We start from the raw sequence: 19,653 nt of genomic DNA, 5'->3' as shown, positions 1-19,653 counted from the left end.
TGCTATATAATCATCATTATTATTAAAGGCAGAAAAACATTTCTATTTCTGGTTAAAGGTCCAACTCTATTGTTATTAATGGGTGAGGATCTGAACTGAGAGAAAGGCTAGCAATTCCATTTGCTTTTAATTCAAATACACCTATAATGAATGCCAATAATGATTTTTTTTTCATTTCATCAAAAGTAAACCCTTTATCACAGGATCATTACATCCACATTTCCACATACACTTTTATATAATAGCTGCATTTTAGAGCTCCTTTTAAGATGTTACCAATTTCATGTACAGGTCCTACCAGCTGAATCTAATATGATAAACTGTGTTTGTTACAATAACTTCTTAAAATGCAAAATGCATCCTGTTGGATTTATTATGTAAACCTCTTCTCAACTTTGTATGGAATAGTAAGTTTGCATTTTAACATTGTTTTTTTATTATGGATTTGCATATCAATTAAAATGAAAAATATTCAAAACCTATTATAATGGGTGACTGTGTATAAAAAAAATAGTCCAGACTCACACAATGCAAGGTCCAATTTATGTTTTTCCTCTTTATGTTTACCTTTCACAAGCTGGCATCAAGCTGTTTCAACTACAAAGCCAACTTGCAGCAGTTTTTGCATCATCTATTCAACACGAGTGTGCCTCTGTGGTGATACAAAGTCAAAGTTAGGAAACATTCTGTTAAAACATTCTGTTGAAAGGAACCAAGTATTTTTTTGCAAGACAAATCGTTTCCATGAAAATCATAAAAAAAAGGTCTGACTTTCTGTTGATAAGTAGGTGTGCATAAAAAAACTTAAAAAAGAGTATGTCGTTTTCTCAATGCCTGAAAGTTAAAACCTTTTCTGGTGTCACAAAAACACAACACGATGCGGCAGGTGGGAGCCAAAGCTGCAGTGCACCCTCGTTCAGACTAATATATTCTACAATTCCCTCCACCCGTGGCTAACTGCATGCTTTTGGTTTGCTGAGCGCATGTCAGACCGATACTGCTGAGCCCTCACATCAAACGTCAAAGCCTGCATCACTGAACAGGTCCAATATTTTTGAAACTACAACCTGCTCAAAATAATTGTATTGAAAAATGCAGAAAGAATGTTACTCAGGCTGAGGCATATCATCAATAAGGGCTGAGCTGAATGAAGGGCATCCATGCAGAATGATCAATTACAACACAGTTATTCTCATAAGATAGTATGAGAGCCACAAGGTCCTATTTTGTCTTGGGCTCTGAGAGGACTGTAAGTGGCTGTGGCAAGCGTTGCCTCACTGGATTACACACATGCCCTCCCGTAATTCGCCGACCTCACACCAATGCATTACTCTTTGCACCACCAATTAAACTCCTTACAACACAACACGGAACTGTTGCTATTTTTTTATAAACATGCTGATCTTAAACGAAACACACAGCGCACCACACATATTGCACTGATTAGCCATGAACTTGGCGGTGCTTAAGTGGAAGAAAATGTGGAATGCGGTTTGCGTCTGTAGCGATTATGCAGTACTGAGGTTCTGATGTTAATAACTACCACAATGTACAGCCCATCTATTCAGATCATATTAAAGGCGCACGGTGCGAGGCACAGTCATGCGCTATTTTCCCAGTCAGGTATAAAGATATAAAACAAATTGTCGTATCTTTCATGCGACAGTGCTGTTGAAGTGATGAGAAAGGATGCTCCGCGGACACTGTTCTTGCTGGTATAATGAGGTTTATTACAAACAAGCAACACATGTCATGACGGACGTCTAGATCGCCCGGAGGTCTCGAGTCGAATCTGTGAGTTCCCTCCTTTTCGGGCTCTTAACCCTCCTTATATAGGATGCATGTTATTCATATTTGAAGGGGATGAAGTCCAGACCATGTATTTGGCTCCGTTAGTCTAAACATCTACCCTTCCACCCCTGGTTTCCTGTACATCTTTTTTCCATGGTATCCTGAACATCCTCTTCCCATATAAGGACAAAGACCTTGGGGCCTTCGCTGTATTGTGCAAGACCTAAAAATATACCACAAAATCATTTTCAAACTTTGTGCAGATGATGAGTGATATAGGGCAATTTTTATCTTGAATCCCTCATCTGGAGAGAAATATCTTAAAATGTTCTCGGAACTAAATACACTTGTGGCTGTGTGTTGTGATTGTTATTCAACCCAGAGCCATCAGCATGCAACGTTACGCATGGAGTGACAGTTGTGGAGCTAGCTGTATCCTCTATGGCACTGTCAGGCATTGGCAGGTCCACGCAGCACCGGCACAGCCACGGTGTCCCAACAGTCTGCCGCAGGTTCTATTTGTTTCTTCACATACTGATTTCTCGCACTGGAGTAAGAGTTCTTGTTAGATCACAGGGAACATGTGTTATCTCTCCCAAAGTCAATTTAATTTGGTGGTGATTCTCTACCTCTGGCACTTATTTTTGCCCTCAGGGAGAAGCTTTAATGGCGTGTTTTATTCCAGACTCACCATCAAAACTGTCTGAGTGCTGAGAAATAGGAAAACAGGTGAGTTGATTGGGTATGACGGCTAGCTCTTCTACACCTTCTGATAATGTATTCCTCCACCTTTGGCTTTTTCATGTTTCCATACAATATGCACATTCTACTTTCTGTGCTCTCAGTGAATCTGACATCTGGGAGAAAAGGAAAGCGTGTCATCATCTTAGTCTCTCCTCTGCTATCAGAAGTGCACATCCAAATAATTTTTCTCCTCATCCTGAGGGCAGATTTGATATCGATCTGCATCTACACAGGAAGAATATTGAGATTTATAGCTCTTCATGGTTTGCACTGTGTGACAACTGATGCTGAATATATCAAGTGAGACGTATTTCCTTTTTTTAGTAAACAGACACGGCATTGATGTAGGATTGTTTTTCAGGGACGTGACTCATGCTGTACCAGTTATGGAGAATTTGGGGGCAATGGAGGCAATAAGAGCCGTAGAGTTAAATATTATACACGTTTAACTGTATGACATTGTATTCACAAATCTGTGCATCTACATGGAATACTGTGAGTCAACTACTTTACATTCATTTTGAAATCTAAAGACTGTTTGAATCACATTTTAAAAATGTTGTGCATCTTCATATACACTGTTTGATTTGGTTTGATCTTTAACTGATTTTACTGCCATTTCCTCATCAATCAAACTTAGAAATATAAGGGAATGTAAAGGGCTCTGAAGTAATGGCTTTGATTAAAAATCCTTGATTAAGAAATCAGCATAATTTCTAGTTGACATTGGTACAGTGATACTCTATATGTGACCCACTTGCCACAAGATCTTTGAGTTATTGTACATATTTTTGTATTTAGTGTATAAGAATCCACAGCTCTGATGTGGAAGTAGGTCTTAAACTCACATTTGCATGTTTATTTTGGGAGCCTTATTAGCATTGGCAAACATGAATATCCGGCAGCAGGGGGAGAGGGGAGAAAGGAGGAGGAAAGCTAAGGAAATGTTTCATAACAAAATAAATTGATTCCCAAGTTCAAAACTGTGTTCTCATTCAATGATTCAAGTCTTTTAATATCTGCTGACAGCTTTACTTGTCTAATGTTGGACAACATCCAACTATCTATTATGCTCTTTGCACTGTCGAGTGGAGGAGGAGATGACGTCAGAGGAAGCAGCGACCGTTAAATCTTTACTTTTCTGTTCTTTAGAACAGACTGAAGATATCAGCAGTTATTGTCATGAGGACGCTGATCAGGGAGTGCTCGGAGGGATGATTGATCAACAGCAGTATTTCTACCAAAAACCCTGGTGTAATCATCTGCCTTATATTTTGTTATGTAACATCTTTTTTGTTGTATCCAGAAAATGTGGATGGATAATATCTGGGTTTATCACCAAGCACTGTATCTCTAAAAGAAAGAAGAACAGAGGAAAACACTGTATTCAGGGTAGTATGAATACAGTAACGGCACAGCAGCCAACCTGCTGCTATTTGCAGTCTTCAGCTCATTGTTTTGGTCTGGCAGTCCATGTGGTTGAATCCCCAAAAAATAAAACCGTGGGCTGCCATTTTCAGCAAACAACCTATCAAAAGCTGACTGCATTCTACCTGCTCAGCATGAAATGGCGAAGATCTGAAGTAAACAAATGGCTGGCGAGGAGAGTCGAACATTTAGCAAGCCAAAAAAAAGACAGAACGTTTTATCAGGAGCTGGTGGAAGAAACAAGAGGAAGAAACGAGTGTGAATCATGGACATAAATTCTAAAGGTAAATAGAAAGAATGTGATGTTCATCTGATACATTTGTTAGATAACTGTTTATAAAGTTAATACGTTATTAGTTTATCAGGCAAAGGGGCAACTAAAGAATTTCTGGTATTTCTGTGAGACTGCAGCACAAATCACTTAAGGAATTATTCATTAGTTTTATCAAATGTAATTATTTTATGGATCTGAGAGTGAAAAAAAAGATCTTAAACAGAAAAAAGGATTTGAAACCGAAAAAAAGTAGATTTCAATCTGAAAAAAAAATCTGCAACTGAAAACTACAAAATATATATAAAAGTGAAAAATGAAAATAAATATTAAATTTAAAACAATTACAGAATTGTATCAAAGTTATAAAAAAAACACCCAAAAACTTTTCCTTTAGTTATTTTTAGTTTGAATACATTGTTTTACTTTTCAAAGCTCAAACTTTTATTTCAAATTATAAAAACTATTGGCCTTGATTTGGCTTCATAGATTTGTGATGTCACTCATGTCACTCACTAAGTGCATTTTACAATTTTTAGGACCCACTTTGAGCTTCACAGCGGATCTTCAGAAACTTATGAGTGACATCACAAATACTTCTTACAAATAATTCATCAGGCTATGGTTTTGAGTTTATAAACTGATAAAAAAAATATATTTCTAACTTACTGTCTGTACTTCTCTCAGGCAAAATGAACCCAGACTTTCAATGTAAGTCCTCACAAACCTATAATCATTCTTTCACACAACAGACACTCAGCTCAAGAGAAGTTGTCAGACAGTGCCTCTTGGTCAGGCCCTCCAGTCTTTCCTGAGTCCTACAGTATGTATATGCAGCCATTCAACTGTGCCTAAATATTGCCCAGAGGGCAGTTGCAACAGTGCGAGTCTTCAGGGTCTCTTAGTGCTGCGGTCACCTATGTAGGATGCTCCAAACTGTAACATGTCATAACATCCTACCATGACATGAGACAAACATTGAGTCCCTTTCTGAGTCTCAGTTATTACCATTTAGTGAAATTATATATCACTATATTTTCAGCATGTCTTAACCAGAATTGTTTTTTTATATAATGTCCCATTTTTGTCACCTAGTTACAACGGAAACTGCATGTATCTTTACACAAATAAATATATTTAAAGACTTTACAAATATACCTTGAATATATCTAGCTTATCTGGGTAATTTTCTGAGTCATGTCTGAATCATAGTTTAAATGATCAGTGAGATTTAATTTAACTTTTTCAACTTTCTTTTACTGAACATTTATTTGACTCATGCTCATGCGTCATTTATAATGCAGCTTTGATTTTTTTTTAGATGAAAATTTAGGCCCCTTTAATTCCAGGTAGGTGTACTAATGACCTGCTTTTCAACTCAGCACCATTCAGCACAACCCTTCCCTCCAATAAAATATCTTATCATGTATATTTAAAGTGATGTATTTTAAAAGTGATGTAAGAGAGTGATGCAGAGTTAAAGTGGGTGGTGCATCAGGCTGTGAGGCGAATCAAATATGGAGGAACATATAAAGAAGAGCGAAGCTGAACGGTGCATGTATGAACATAAATCTACAATGCACATACAATCACATTAATAATAATCATGCTTTCCTCGCATACTGTTACATGTGTGTGGTTCTTGCAGTAAATACAAACTTTATTGGCTAAAACCACAGAGCTAATATTACTGAATATGCTGCTCAAAAAAGATTGTTAGCTTTTTTTTTTTTTACTATTTACTTTTTGATGTTTACATACCTTCTTTTTTCTTCTATCTTAAACCACTTTGTACTTTCTGCTTTGAGTGCTAAATAAACTAAACGTGCTTACTCTCCTAACAAATATGAAGAAACACAACAAGCTCTCCGATAAATTATATCTCCTTTATAATGCAGGCAAATAGGTTGTCAAAGGTGTAAAAAAAAAAAGGATTGGATTTGTGCCATCTATATATTTATTAAAGGTAATTGACAACATTTTAGTTATGCCTGCCTCATTATGAGTTGGGTCAAAGTCAGCTAAGCATCAGCACGGGAAGTGGGGTGCCGAGAGTGATGCAGCCTCTCTTTTTTTTTACTGTAGGTCTATTGTTTCACTGCCATGCCAATTACAAATATATATATTAATAAAATATTTTTAATACAAACCTCTTCAGGATGAATTTGCATCAGCACAGACTGTTGCTCTGTATGAAATGGCTGTATTATCACTGTCTTTCATTATCATAAACTATAGTTATATGTGTCACCCTTACACTGCCTCCTCTCATTAGCTTTAGCATTAGCTCTGTGTGGTTGACTGTGTAGTAGCAGTGGCTGCTTGAACATACAGACAGTACTGTGTGTGTCCCCATACCCCAACGACTGCATAGCACCTAAGCGCTCTAAAAAAAATAGTGTTAATAACTATATAATATAAATGATCCTTGCCATTCAAAAAATTGAAAAAAACAAACATGAATGTCAAGGATCATTTGTTATGACGTCATTTTAAAGAAAGAGCTTTTCTCAGCACCTTTTACTGACTTCCAGCCTCCCTGCGGCTAAGGGTTGATTTAGAGTTACCTCTTCTGCATTTACTCTGTGAGTCTATGGCTGTGAGTGAGTGCCTGAGCGAAACTAACAGAAAAAAAAAAAGAAGAGAAAAGAAAATTGCACAAAATAAGAAATAAATCAGTTGCTTTTAAGTAAGATCAAAGAAAGACCTCGCAAGAGTCCCATCTTTACACCTTCCATTAAAAGGCATTTCATTCCAGAGAAAAAAGACTAATATCACCATTAAAAGTTTTGTCGGACCAAATTAAAGACACAGTCAGATCAAATTTGCTCCCCGTGGGCTTCCTACTTGGATCTGCACAGAAACAGTTATTTTCCAATAAGTGTAGTTTGATTGTGTGGATTGGGAGAATCCACTGCGTTACAAATGTTTTGGTGGCATCATGGCACGCTGAACAACTTTATAAACAACACAGTAAACTGTATGGGTTGTAGCTGCTGCTCTAGAGGGCCAATCACATGTCATATTCAATCAGAGGACGCTCGCAGTTATTGGCTGCAAGCAAAACCATACAAGTAGTATTTTTATCTCTCGATCTGGGTACAAAAAAGATCGAATGCAGGTATTGTTTGACAGGAGATGTTTTGATACTACTTGGTACTGGGTTATTTTCAGTACCAATACAAAGCCCAAGTCTACTGCAACGAAAGCATGTCTGATCCCTCGATTAGTGGTTTGGGGCATTCTAGATATTTCGTGCAATCATTTTCCTGTGTTTTCATCACTCTAACAGCACAGTCTGTCAGGAGCTTGAATGAAAAGAGCAGCTTGAATGAAAATGACCCCAAGGTTAGTGATTGAAGGGGAAGGGCAAAGAGAGGAAACGTCAATGCTGAGAGAGAAACCAAATGCCTCGCGCACACACACACACACACACACACACACACACACACACACACACACACACACACACACACACACACACACACACACACACACACACACACACACACACACACACACATTACACTCACCTGCAGTGTCTGTGAACCCCAGCCACAGTTTCAATGATGGAGCACTCTCCCTCATTTAGACAAAAGGCCAGGTCCTTGTCTTCCACGCATGGCTTGAAGACCTCTGAACGTAGACTGGGAAGTGTGGGGGCCACTGCTGTAGACAGGAAAACAGACAGAGAGGACAGGTTTAGTTACCATTGGATAGGAAGTTAAAAAACACGTTCATTTCTCTCATTCTTTCAACTTAAATCATTGCTGAATTGCACAGGAATGTTTTATCATTTCTATCATTTATTTGATGTGCCTTTGAACATGGCATGCTGTTATGTTTTGTTTTTTTTACTGAAATGACCGCTCAGCTCAGACTGGAAGAAAAATACTTTATTGAATTTTGATTCATTTCTCATTGGGCTAAAGGCAAGATAGCCCAAGGTCTTGAAGGTTTCCGACTTTGCCCTGATGCAACAAAGAAAGTACGGGTGTAACGCACATTATTGACTGGAATAACATGCTTTGGTATTATTATTGTTCTCAGTATTGTACTGCTTAAGGTGTATTTGTTACTTTTATTAAATATATGTAGTGCACTCTTGATATCTGTTTTGCTGTTTGTTTCCAGTGGAGCAGTTTAACCACAATTCGTCCATGAATTTCCTGTTCTGCAGCTTTAGTAAACACAGTGGGAAAACACAGAAATACATTACAGCTGTAGGGAAGTGAGGTGATAATGTACAACACTACACTGAGGCAGAACATAGAGAGATGGGCTCGGTGATGTAGCTTTAATTCTCCTCTTCTGGGCTGACCCTGAGTGGCTCTCACATAAAGAGCATGGCTGCCATGTACAAGCACTGCAATGCAGGGTTCTCCACCTTGTGAAATATGCACAGCTGTCAGCGATGTATAAATATTGTGGGTTAGCATGTGCAACCACCATATGTATGCAGATTCAAGTGTACAAATATGTTGTTGACATTAACACCCACACACACACACACACCTACACACACACACACACACACTCATATACAATAACATGTAAATGATCACTCAGAAGCTCTTGCACTCCATCATGTAACCAAGCATTGACAATTGGATTGACTGGTATTACGCTCAATACCTTGCCAATACAATTGGATTACACATCGGATTCCGCTTTCATCCGTTTATATTGCCCCCAGAGACACACCGTTTCAATGCACGCACATGCGCACTCACACGCCATGTTCCTCGTATTGTCATCCTATTCCTATTTCTATCCTACTTTCCTGTGAGTCTGCCACATGTTTGTTGCCCGATCTGCTCTGTGCGCTGCAGTCCAGCCAGCCAATGGCCTTATTTCAGCCGAGGCTCGAGTGAACCAGTTGCTTGCGGAGGAAAGAAAAAGTCAGTAATCTTTTTGGTGTTGCTAAAGTGTCCAGTTCAATCTATGTTTTGTTTACGGCCATTGATCGCTAAATCCGGGTGGCTCTTCGTGTTAGGCCCAAGAGATGATGAGAGATCAGAGGGAGCACAAAAAGAGATATGTGGTGTTCTTGGGACCAACCAAGACTCTTCTACGTCAGAGAAAAAACTTTGGAAGCTATCATTTAAACCACTTATTGTAGTAGTTCTTATTATATCTTCAGATGCATTGGGGTCTCTTCCTTTTTTAAATATACCTATGCAGGGGGATGTTTTTAAGTCCACGTTCTGCATCCGTTGAATGTCTTGCTTTTGATTGCTAGTCAGAATCATTTTTTGGATCAGTTCTTTATACATCTGTCATAAGAGTGTGATGCATATAATAGTAGGTTTTTAACCCGAGCAGACACTCTCACTTTCTCGGCTTTAAAAGAAAACAGATTACATCTTGTATTATTAATTCCACGTATTCCCAGAGTGTAATGTTCAAAGGTTATCTATTCCAAGATGCAACTTTAATAATAGAAAATAGAACACAACATCCCCCTGTGGTACGCATGTCCGTGGTAATAATTATCATGGCGTTTATAGTCCCTTGTATCTATTATTCAGACAGCAGCAGTGACCGCATGTGAGAAGTAGCACGTTCGATATACAAAGACAACGCCTGCTATGATAGGCCAGTGGTTTAGGTTCAAGCACATGAGAAAGAGCTTTTGTGACAAAAGAGGGAATTGATTTTGTGCTGCAAGCCTAACCATTGATATATTTACATTAGAAGAGCCAAGGTCAGATACCAAACACCCTTTTAGTTCCTGCGTCGCAAGTAATCTTATCTATGATAAAACGTTCCCAAAACTTTATTTTTCATCTTTCATCTTATCTTATTTCAAAGAAGCAGTGAAGAAGGCTTTTGCTGACCCACTATTAATGTATAGTCTTCTCTGTATGAAAAGTGGTTCAAGTACAGCAATCATTTTCATTTGTCACATGTTGTTGACAGAGCAGAGGCGTAGGATGTGAGCTACACAAGGTCACCCTGGTACCTGTGACACAGCACTTTTGGAATCGATGATGATGATAATGTATGACGTGTCCATATATCTCTTTCATGAGGAACAAAGCTCCAACAAAACTCCAAGGTACATTACAGCTTTTGTGTATTGGCTCTCTTCTTTTTCTCAGACGGTGAATGTGCCAGCTTCACACTCGAGAGCGAGGGAGGCTGACATGAGTGGTCTTAAATTAAACGAATTATGGCACTCTTTAAATGTGCAAAGGACTTCTACAATAGCTGATCTTTGAAATTCCCTCTGGTATACCGGTGCTAGGGCTCAATGATATGAATAAAATATGTGATAAGCTGTAAAGTTGTTGAAAATGTTCATAGCGATATATGATATGCCATGACGAAATATACTGGGATAAATAAACAGATATCAAATTGTGCTCAGCTCTGCTACATTTTGTATATTAAGTTAAAATACGACAAATTGCTTGTCGATATTAAAATAAATGAAAGGAAACTATTTATTTATTGAAAACATTGATCATTGAACTGAACCCAAAAGACATCAATAAAAAAAAAAGATTGATACTTAAATTTAAAGATCAGTTCCCTACTGATATTCTCTTCCAACTGACTTAAAAGAACCCATGAGGGCAATCTCACAGTCCTTGCAATGTGTTTATCACGCTAATTGACTTTTCAACGGCGATAAAAAACAATATATTAGGCAGCCTTTACCAGAACTCAGGGAATGATTTTACCTGTAAAACATGCTCAGCATGTTCTCTATTTCATTCAAACAACCTAAAAAATGCTAAGTCCTTAACCTGTCAATCTACAAAAAAAGGCTCTACTTTTCTTCACCAGGTGCAAAGTCTACTGATAACCTCTCCAAAATCAGCAAGAAAACCTCCTCTTAATTCTTAAAGGATTACCTCCACTCTTTTAGCCCTGTTGTCCACATCAAGGAACAAGCCAGCCTCAGATATGTTTGGCCTTGAGCAATACAGGCTGTCAATTTCTTATGGGTTCCCGTTTTATCATCGTGACATGAAGAAATGGTAAAAAATCTGCAGCACAGCAAGCACAACTCGGGCACTTTTGAACAAGCACCTGTCAAACAGGATCCTGTTGAAAAGCTATGTTCTTGAAATATTCACATCAGAAATAGAGCTAAAGAAAAGACAATTAGTGTAACTTGCGGGTGTCGGAGCATAGTGTTGATAATGGGTGTTTGTACAGTATGTTTTGATGTAATGTGTTGTCGTGTCTTGACTATCAAGGTTCTGACACTGAATAGACCAGTGTTTACCCTGCAGGAAAAGAAGCATTTTTTTTAAAGACAAGACAGATCTTATTATTATATTATTGCACTTATTTTTTGATATCCAACCAGACATATCACATTTTATCAAAGAAATCTATCTTCATCTTAATCATGGAGGTAATAGCTGATTAATGATGTGTCCCTCGCTCTTAGGTGTTATTAAGATGTAGTGCCATGACTAATTATGACGGAAACATAGACGTTGCCATTTATCAACACTTTTAATGAAGGCTTTTACAGAATAAAATCCTCACAATGCTAGCTTCTAGCAAACTCTCTCAAACTCAGACTCTTAGGTAGCTGTGAAAAAAAACAAACACAGTGGAAAATGTGCTAATAAATGGAAGCAGCCGTTTGAGCGTGATTCATCCTGGAGTCTTTGAAATCATTTTCACGTCTCTCACTCTCCCCGCTGCACAAAGGCAATCCAGATTGCCGATTCCCTTGGTAACTTTCAAGGAATCTACTGGCTGGGGATCACAGATTCAGTTGACGCTTGAGAGATCCGTTATCTGAGAGGAATACTGATGATAGGGCTCCTTCCCAGTCACTACTATTGAACTGCTTTCAATTAATGTCCTCAAAAGTCCAACAGTTTACACTAAATATAGGAATAGTTTCACTTTGAAAAGTACCTCTATTGCAAATGGGAGGCACATTACTACTTCCATGTTATTGTAAGATAAAGGTTACATTACCAATGTCGTTTTTTTTATGTCATAGAAAAATAAAAGTCACGGTCCTACATGTTTTTCTCTATGAATGTAGAAATATGCAGCCAATCAAAGTGCACTGAAAATGGGCCAGCGGCTGCAGTCAGTCATTATGCTGTACAGCGCAGCATGGATCTGAAGGGTTTTTGTGGTAAGCACTGAGAGATTTTCAATGTTTGCCTACTGCTAAAAAACTTTGATAATTGAGTGGTATGTAACAAACTCTTTTTTAAAAAACCACACAGTATTTATTCCATTAACAAGCATCTAACTAAATTGGAAGGAATCTCTGTCTGTCTATCCTGCGATTTTCCCAACAACCGCTCATCCGATAGACTGCAGACTTGGTCGGTGTGTTGCTGAGGACTGAGTGCTGTGTTGGGAGCGAGACCTTGAGATCTACGTGATATATTTATTAATGCCTTATGTACACACTGTGTAATGTATTGAGAGGGCGACAAACACACACACACACACCTTGACATAGCCATGGAAGACGCTGTTACACCATTGTCAAGCAGGTAAGTATGATTTTTTTTTTTTTAATGTAAATGTAAATGTCATAAATAGTTGATTCACCATTTGTAATGGTTTATTACTGTAATTGTCAGCAACATATTTCACCTTGGTTTCACAGGATTTGCGCGCCTACTCAGTCATTGAAAACCGGGGCTTTCACGCTGCGTTGCACACTTTGCACCCAAAATACAACATCCATCTTATCCATCTTAACGTTTGTACGGATACAGAGATACTCTCACTCTACAACCACTTCAAAGCTAAAGCCATGGAATCACTGAGGAAATTGGGTAGTAAGGTAGTAGCACACTATGCGTGGACATCCGTTGCCACAACATCAGTGGCCACATAATCTTATGTCACTGTGCACCGCTCCCTTTTTCACTGTATGCATAGTTTTACCACATGTTCCGGAAAGCGTTATTTTCTTACGAGAGCTGGCACTGAATACTCCTTTCCTCTAACAGGGGTTTGTTTGAAAAGAGGTCTAGATTGTTTATTTGTTAAAAAACGACAGCTTTTAATGTCAAATAACTCAGAACATGCTGAATTCTGTGTTTTACTACGAGGCACAATTTCATTTCTTTTCATGTTAGTTCTCTTTGCAATGCTTGCAAAAGTAACTGTCAATCTCTTCTTTTTCTTACTAATATTGAAAATATTATAATGATAATGGTAGTAAATGCATATGTTTTTTCATTATGAATCATTACAAACATAAAGTGTTTTAAATATAGCATACTCACAGTGAGACAAAATAAATCATGTTGGATCGATAATCATTTAATAATCGCATCATAGCTCTCTGAATTGGAATCAAATCAAACTGTGAGGTGCCTAGAGATTCCCTCCCCTAATATTCTGTACATACTCTGCACACATACACTTACTGTAGACAGTGAATCATTGGCATAGACAACACAAGAGACAATTCCATTTACAACTGCAGCATTTTCCTTCTATGGCTTCCTTCTAATGTGCTCATTAGTGTTCTTGTGCTGAGCCTTATCCCCAAGGAGACTCTGGTCGGGAGAGAACTGCCTGTGTTTACTGCAGCACACATCAAAGAAGGCCTTACTAGAAAGTCCTGAGAGAGCCTGCTGATTGCTTACCCATCATGCACCGCTGCTTTTTGGACAGAACCATATTCAGAGAAATATAAAGTGCAGTAGGTATGGACAATGCCTTCTGTCACAATGGTTTGGAAACGACTTGAACTAGTTCTTCTCTGAAGCAGCACTTCAGCTGCTGCAGGAGGAATTACTTGATCTTGTTAACGAGATCAAGATAAATCATCAGTTTCTGCTCACCGTGTTTCCAGTTGTGACCAAAAAAAAGTATTTAAATACACGGATACCTGTTGATACATCTTTAAAACATAGCTTCCTTTTGACACAATATGAAAATGCCAAATATATGGCTTTCTCATGCCCACTACAAAAAAGAAAAATGATTGAATCAAATTGTTTTAAAATCCTAGATTCAAGCATTACTTTCAAGCAAAACATCATTTTGCCTCCTAAATATGGAGGATCATAGCAGCTGATAATAATAGCGCTTACGATGACAGTCATGCTTGATTGAGTGCTAGTGCAAAGCTCATTCTGACCTTCTCAGGTCAGTGTTTCAATCAACTATACTGATTACACAGACATACAAAACCTGCATCCTGAAAATAGGTGGCTTATTAACAAGAGCTTTTGGCATTATTGTGAAGCAACCACTTTTGGTGACATCATGTTTCTGTAAGATGCTATCAGAGTCAATTTTGTTTTTGAGTTCAAGCACTGACATAAGGTAGCTTTTTTTTTACTATCATGAAAATATATTTTTTCAACATGTCCCAACACTTGGCAAAACATACTATAAATGCTATATACTGTTTTTTGCAGCTTCACAAAAAACAACAGTGACATGAACAGCAAACATTAATATATAAACTGAAAAAAAAAACATATTCAGCTACTGAGCACTTATTTTAGCCTTGAATGTTCAATACTTTTAAATAACCATGGTCAATATGTACAGTGGCCCTGTGGTGTCTGTCAGATGTCACACACACACACACACACACACACACACACACACACACACACACACACACACACACACACACACACACACACACACACACACACACACACACACACACACACATCCTTATACATCTATCTTTGTGAGTACACTCACTAACATAATGCATTCCCTAGGCCCTTATCCTAACTTTCACCATCACAACTAGTTGCCTAACCAGAACCCCAACCATTACCAAACCTAATTCTAACCTGAACCTTAAAATAAAATCTTAACCCTCAAACAGGGCGTTGAGGAAATGAGGAGCTGCAAAATAGGTCCTCACTTTCCCCCCAAAAAATTGCGGTCCTCACTTTGTAGCAATCAAAGAACACACACAAACACACAAAAACAGGTATAATGCATAGCACTGTATGTCTTGCGAGATCATCTAGACGGCAACCCTTTGGAGACCTTCTGTCCCTGACGTGACAAAAACAAATAGTAGGCAGCCCGTTGGACAGTTAAAGGTGGCAGTCGCTGCTAGTAATCTGGGTTGAAGAACACACGGCCTTGGTCGCCATGACAGTGATGTATTCGATGGGACATTTGTCATGGGTAACCTAGTTTTTTTTTTTCACTCTAGTCCAATCTTAAAGCCCTAATTTGCGACACAGCAAACTGTACATTAACAGTCTCACGTCCATGGCCCAATGAAGATCAGCTATCAGTGTAAGCAGCAGCAGCAGCAAAAATAAATAAATAACGTGATCGGGTAATCCCTCCCCTTTTTCAATTTTTTTTCTGCTGATTTGATCCGTGACCCAAAAGCGTGATACGATCTGAACTGTGAGTCTTGTGATCTGGTGCACCGCTAAATTTAATTCCATTTGCCATTGCAGGAACCAAAGTACTGTTTTTGGTCACTAAAGTGCTTTTGAGCCTAGACATTATTGAACAGCATAATTATTAGACAAACTAAAAAGGGTTTTGAATGCATTCACAGTGACAGGCCCAAAGCAGCAGGTTAATAAAGTAGACCCCAGAAGACATGAAACATGCATCGAACCCAAAGGGAACAAATCACCCCCTAATGAAAAGTTTTAATTATCTACATTATCTCCTCACCCCGTGTCAGCTGAATCTTGATTAAAGTTTGGATGACCATCGTCATAGTCATATCGTGTTATACAGCCAAGAGACTGCACCAGAAGCCCAAATCGCCTGTACTGCTCTCTACCAGAAGCCTCAGTTTATTTTGTGTGCTGATGTGGAATACACATCTGTTGGAGGTGAAATGTCTCTGCACTGTCAGAGACAACCTGCATATCCAATAGAAGAGGCTCTGCCAACACCAGGCGAGCTTGAATACTTCAACCACAAAATGCTGCCATGGTGAACAAAAAAAAATTACAGAAAAAAGTCAAATCATTAGTTTACAAACTCTCACACCCCTCGTGCAGTATAATCCAAGTCTAATTTATCCAGTTGTATGCTTAGTACTTCCCAAACACATGCATCTTCGCTAAAACCTTACTATTTAAAACACTTTGGACTTGTTCGGACGAGCGCAAGTGTGAGATGTTTTGTAATGAAGTGTTTTAAATACTATGAATGTACAGCATGAGTTGTGTGAGAGTTTCTAAACCTATGTTTTTATATAGTTTCGCTGTTGTTAAAAGTGACTCCCATTTAGGCTACTACAATTCATCGAGACTTTACTCCGTTTTTCGTCATAAAGGGGAGGAGAAATCATACAAATCCTGTGTATTAGTTTTCCACAGAAGGAGAAAAAATGCTAAAGCTTTCCAAAGAACATTGAAATCACATTGGAATTAAACATCATCTATTCATGAACATCATTTATTTTATTACTTGATTACCCCTCTTATTGTATAGATGTGAATAATACTATGTGGCTTGATAGACCTTAGACCTACAGCCATTGAAGCTAGAATTAAAGTATTACAAAAGTACCCTTAAGGAAATACAAGGAACACAGAGGGTGGCATAAGACTGATTGAATTTCTCTGAAATTATCATGACTCATATTGTCAGATTATTATCAGTACCGAGATCACTGGCTATTCGCTTTTCTGAAGATGCCTTGAGGGCTTTCTTCGATAATTTGCCTCCTCAGTAGCATATTTCTCTGACTCAGTGGTGGTAATGAAGCCACAATGCCAACCACCATCAGATGTGGAACATAAAAATGGCCCTGTGACAAGAGGAAACAATAACTCCACTTCTTGTGACCTGCAGATCCTCCTGTAGCATTTTCTTGGCTATCAAGGTCAAAATGTAATCCGTCAGATGTTATTGACTGTCTGTTGAAGACTGGAATCCGTAATGAGGTTTACAAGAATGCTCAAACACAGAACAATATTATTAGAAGCAATTTTTCCTCTGCTAATTTGTCTTTGAAACCCACATGCAGTAACATGGGACTAGGCAGATAATTCATCTCATTGATTGCAATTTGTTGTGTAATTATCATAATATGCCACCAGGAGTGACAAAATGATGTTGTTGCTTATTATCTCAGAAATGAAAAGAAACACTGTAATGTACGTGGTGCCTATTATTCCAAGGTTTTTTTTGCCAGGTTTCTTTTATTTGTGACATATTTCTATGTTTTTTTGATGACGATTGCTGATCTTTTTCACATCATCTTGTTTGATATGTTTAGCTAATGTGTGCATCACATTGGCTAAATCAATATGATGTGGATGTCATGCAGCCATGAAGACACATCCATTCACTCCGGGGGAACCTCGTAAAAGCTGTTAAGAATGGAATGAGTGCCTCTACCTCATATTCAAAGGCCGGTGAGGTACTTTGATGCCATTATCCCCATTACTTACAGCAAATAACAGAATAACCAGAAACTAAAGAAATACATTTGAATCTGTCAAATGTATATTTAATGAGGGAGGTCGCCTTAGTGCTTTTGCCACGGCAACGACATTAAATTTAGATTTCGATTCCAGGACAGGGCACGCAAGAAATGAGACACAAATTAAAGCTTTCCAGAGTTTTGCTGAAATATACAGTAGGGTACTTACCTTGGGTGTTGCTTGAGGAAGAGCTAAGTGATTAATAATGCAACCCTGTTTACAAATGGGACCCCTTGAAAAACACAAGATATACATTCATGTCCCGGAAAATACTCTAACATATTACCTGGATTATTCATGAGAAAAAGATAGGAAGTTATGGCCCTGAACATTTAATCTATTCCAGACTGACTGACATAAACTGATAATCAAGTTTATTACCCAATAAATAAATCCAACATAATTAGTTTTGGTTATTTTGACAACATCCTCATTTACAGATGATTATGATCTGTTATCGCTGCGTGTGCAGCTGTGTGTGAACGTGCACAGCATGTGTCCATCACAATATTGCATTCATTTTTATGAAAACCATTTTGTTCTTCATAACAATTTATTGACAACACTAACAAACCACTTATCAAACCGAGCATATCTGGCTTGCCTGTTACCACACTAGGTCCCGTCTGGGCGGTACCTGTCTCCATATTTTTATTATTTAAGACCATATTTAAAAAGATGGCATAAAAATGTAATCCTGGGGCTTCTAGAGGATCATGCGGTTCCAGCAGAAACTGGCAGAGAGACTGAGAGGTGTCTTCATTTACTTGCTGTAACATCTTCACTGACATGACAGTTGACGCTTAAAAAAATGCCGATTTCCTCACCATGCTGATGAGATGAGATGCCATGTTATCAGCGCTATGATCACTGCGCAGCTGTGTTTGAATACTTCACTGTGAAAAGCCTGTTTTTTATTTTCCTTCCATGGGTATTCACCATGCTCCCTCTTCATGCCCGACAAACATATTTGAATTGGAAATGACTCAGAATACTGTTTTATGCAGCACTCGTCTCTAGATGCGTTTCGCACATGCAAACAGATCAAATATGAAAAGTTGGGGAGCCTGATTTGCCTTGATCGTACTGTGTAAACCAATAAAGATTATCATATTGATCAAAAGCTATTGATGCAGTTTTTCCTCTCTGCCTTTGTTTCACTCTTTTTGGTTAACTTAACAAGATGCAGGCAATTATTCACACCTGAGAGGACAACAGTAGGGGAGGGCTGACAAAAAAGATGACAGGAAAGACAAGCGAACGCCATTGAAGACTGTCATATTTTAAAGGCACAGCAGTCTTTTTGCCCCCCTCTGCCTCATCACCATATTCCAATTTTCCCCTGCCTTTCTCCGTCTTCCTCGAGGAAGTTGCAGAAATGCGACATCAACATGCATCTCCCATCCCAGCTTTAACGGGTAACAGTAAGAGGAGAAGGAGACGAGCCATTCAGCTACGTGGACAAGAGAGCGGCTTCCTGTCAGCGCAGTTGATTAAAATTCCTGCGACCAAGAATGCAGGGTGTGATGTACGACGAGCAGGTGGTGTGGGTTTAATATGCATGAGCGGACGGCTCCTGCATCTGCAGATTGGCAGTCACTGAGCTTGCCTGTCTGCTCCCTTGGCAGCTCTCTTGGCATATGGAGCTACTAAGGGCACACATGAGCATAGCAGGGGGGCACCCACTGATACCATTTACTCTCTTTGTGACTCCTGAGATCAGTGGGGTGGCGGCTAGTTCCTTTTGGTGGCTCTGGTTTGCTGAGGGTAGCCAACATGAAGGTAGAGGAGAGCATTTTTCTGCTGTATATTTTATTGATTTTTTACAAACAGGAGGGAACATCAAAAGGGAGAGGGATTAAGGGAGCCAGTGTAGAAATGGACTGTGTTGGGGTTTAGAATTTAGGCTTAGTGGAGGCAAGATGTGATTAGCCCCGACACCATCTCTATGGATGATTCTATTGATATGAAAAACAAACACAGGCCTACTCCAGAGTTTCAAGGACAGAAATATGGTCTTAG

At 38.7% G+C, this 19,653-nt stretch overlaps 1 protein-coding gene across 1 annotated transcript in view; it reads right to left on the bottom strand.

Annotated features, from left to right (window-relative positions):
- nrg3b (neuregulin 3b) overlaps window positions 1-19,653 on the bottom strand; it is a 176,778-nt gene that overhangs the window by 78,466 nt on the left and 78,659 nt on the right. The window contains exon 2 of the mRNA XM_054599429.1: window positions 7,768-7,903. Coding sequence (XP_054455404.1) covers window positions 7,768-7,903 — 136 coding nt within the window. The remainder of the gene's footprint in view (window positions 1-7,767; window positions 7,904-19,653) is intronic.

Source organism: Anoplopoma fimbria, chromosome 5, assembly GCF_027596085.1.
Source record: "Anoplopoma fimbria isolate UVic2021 breed Golden Eagle Sablefish chromosome 5, Afim_UVic_2022, whole genome shotgun sequence".
Classification (NCBI taxonomy): Eukaryota; Metazoa; Chordata; class Actinopteri; order Perciformes; family Anoplopomatidae; genus Anoplopoma; species Anoplopoma fimbria.
Note: the sequence above shows the minus strand (reverse complement) of the source record. Positions and strands in the feature narration are given on the sequence as shown.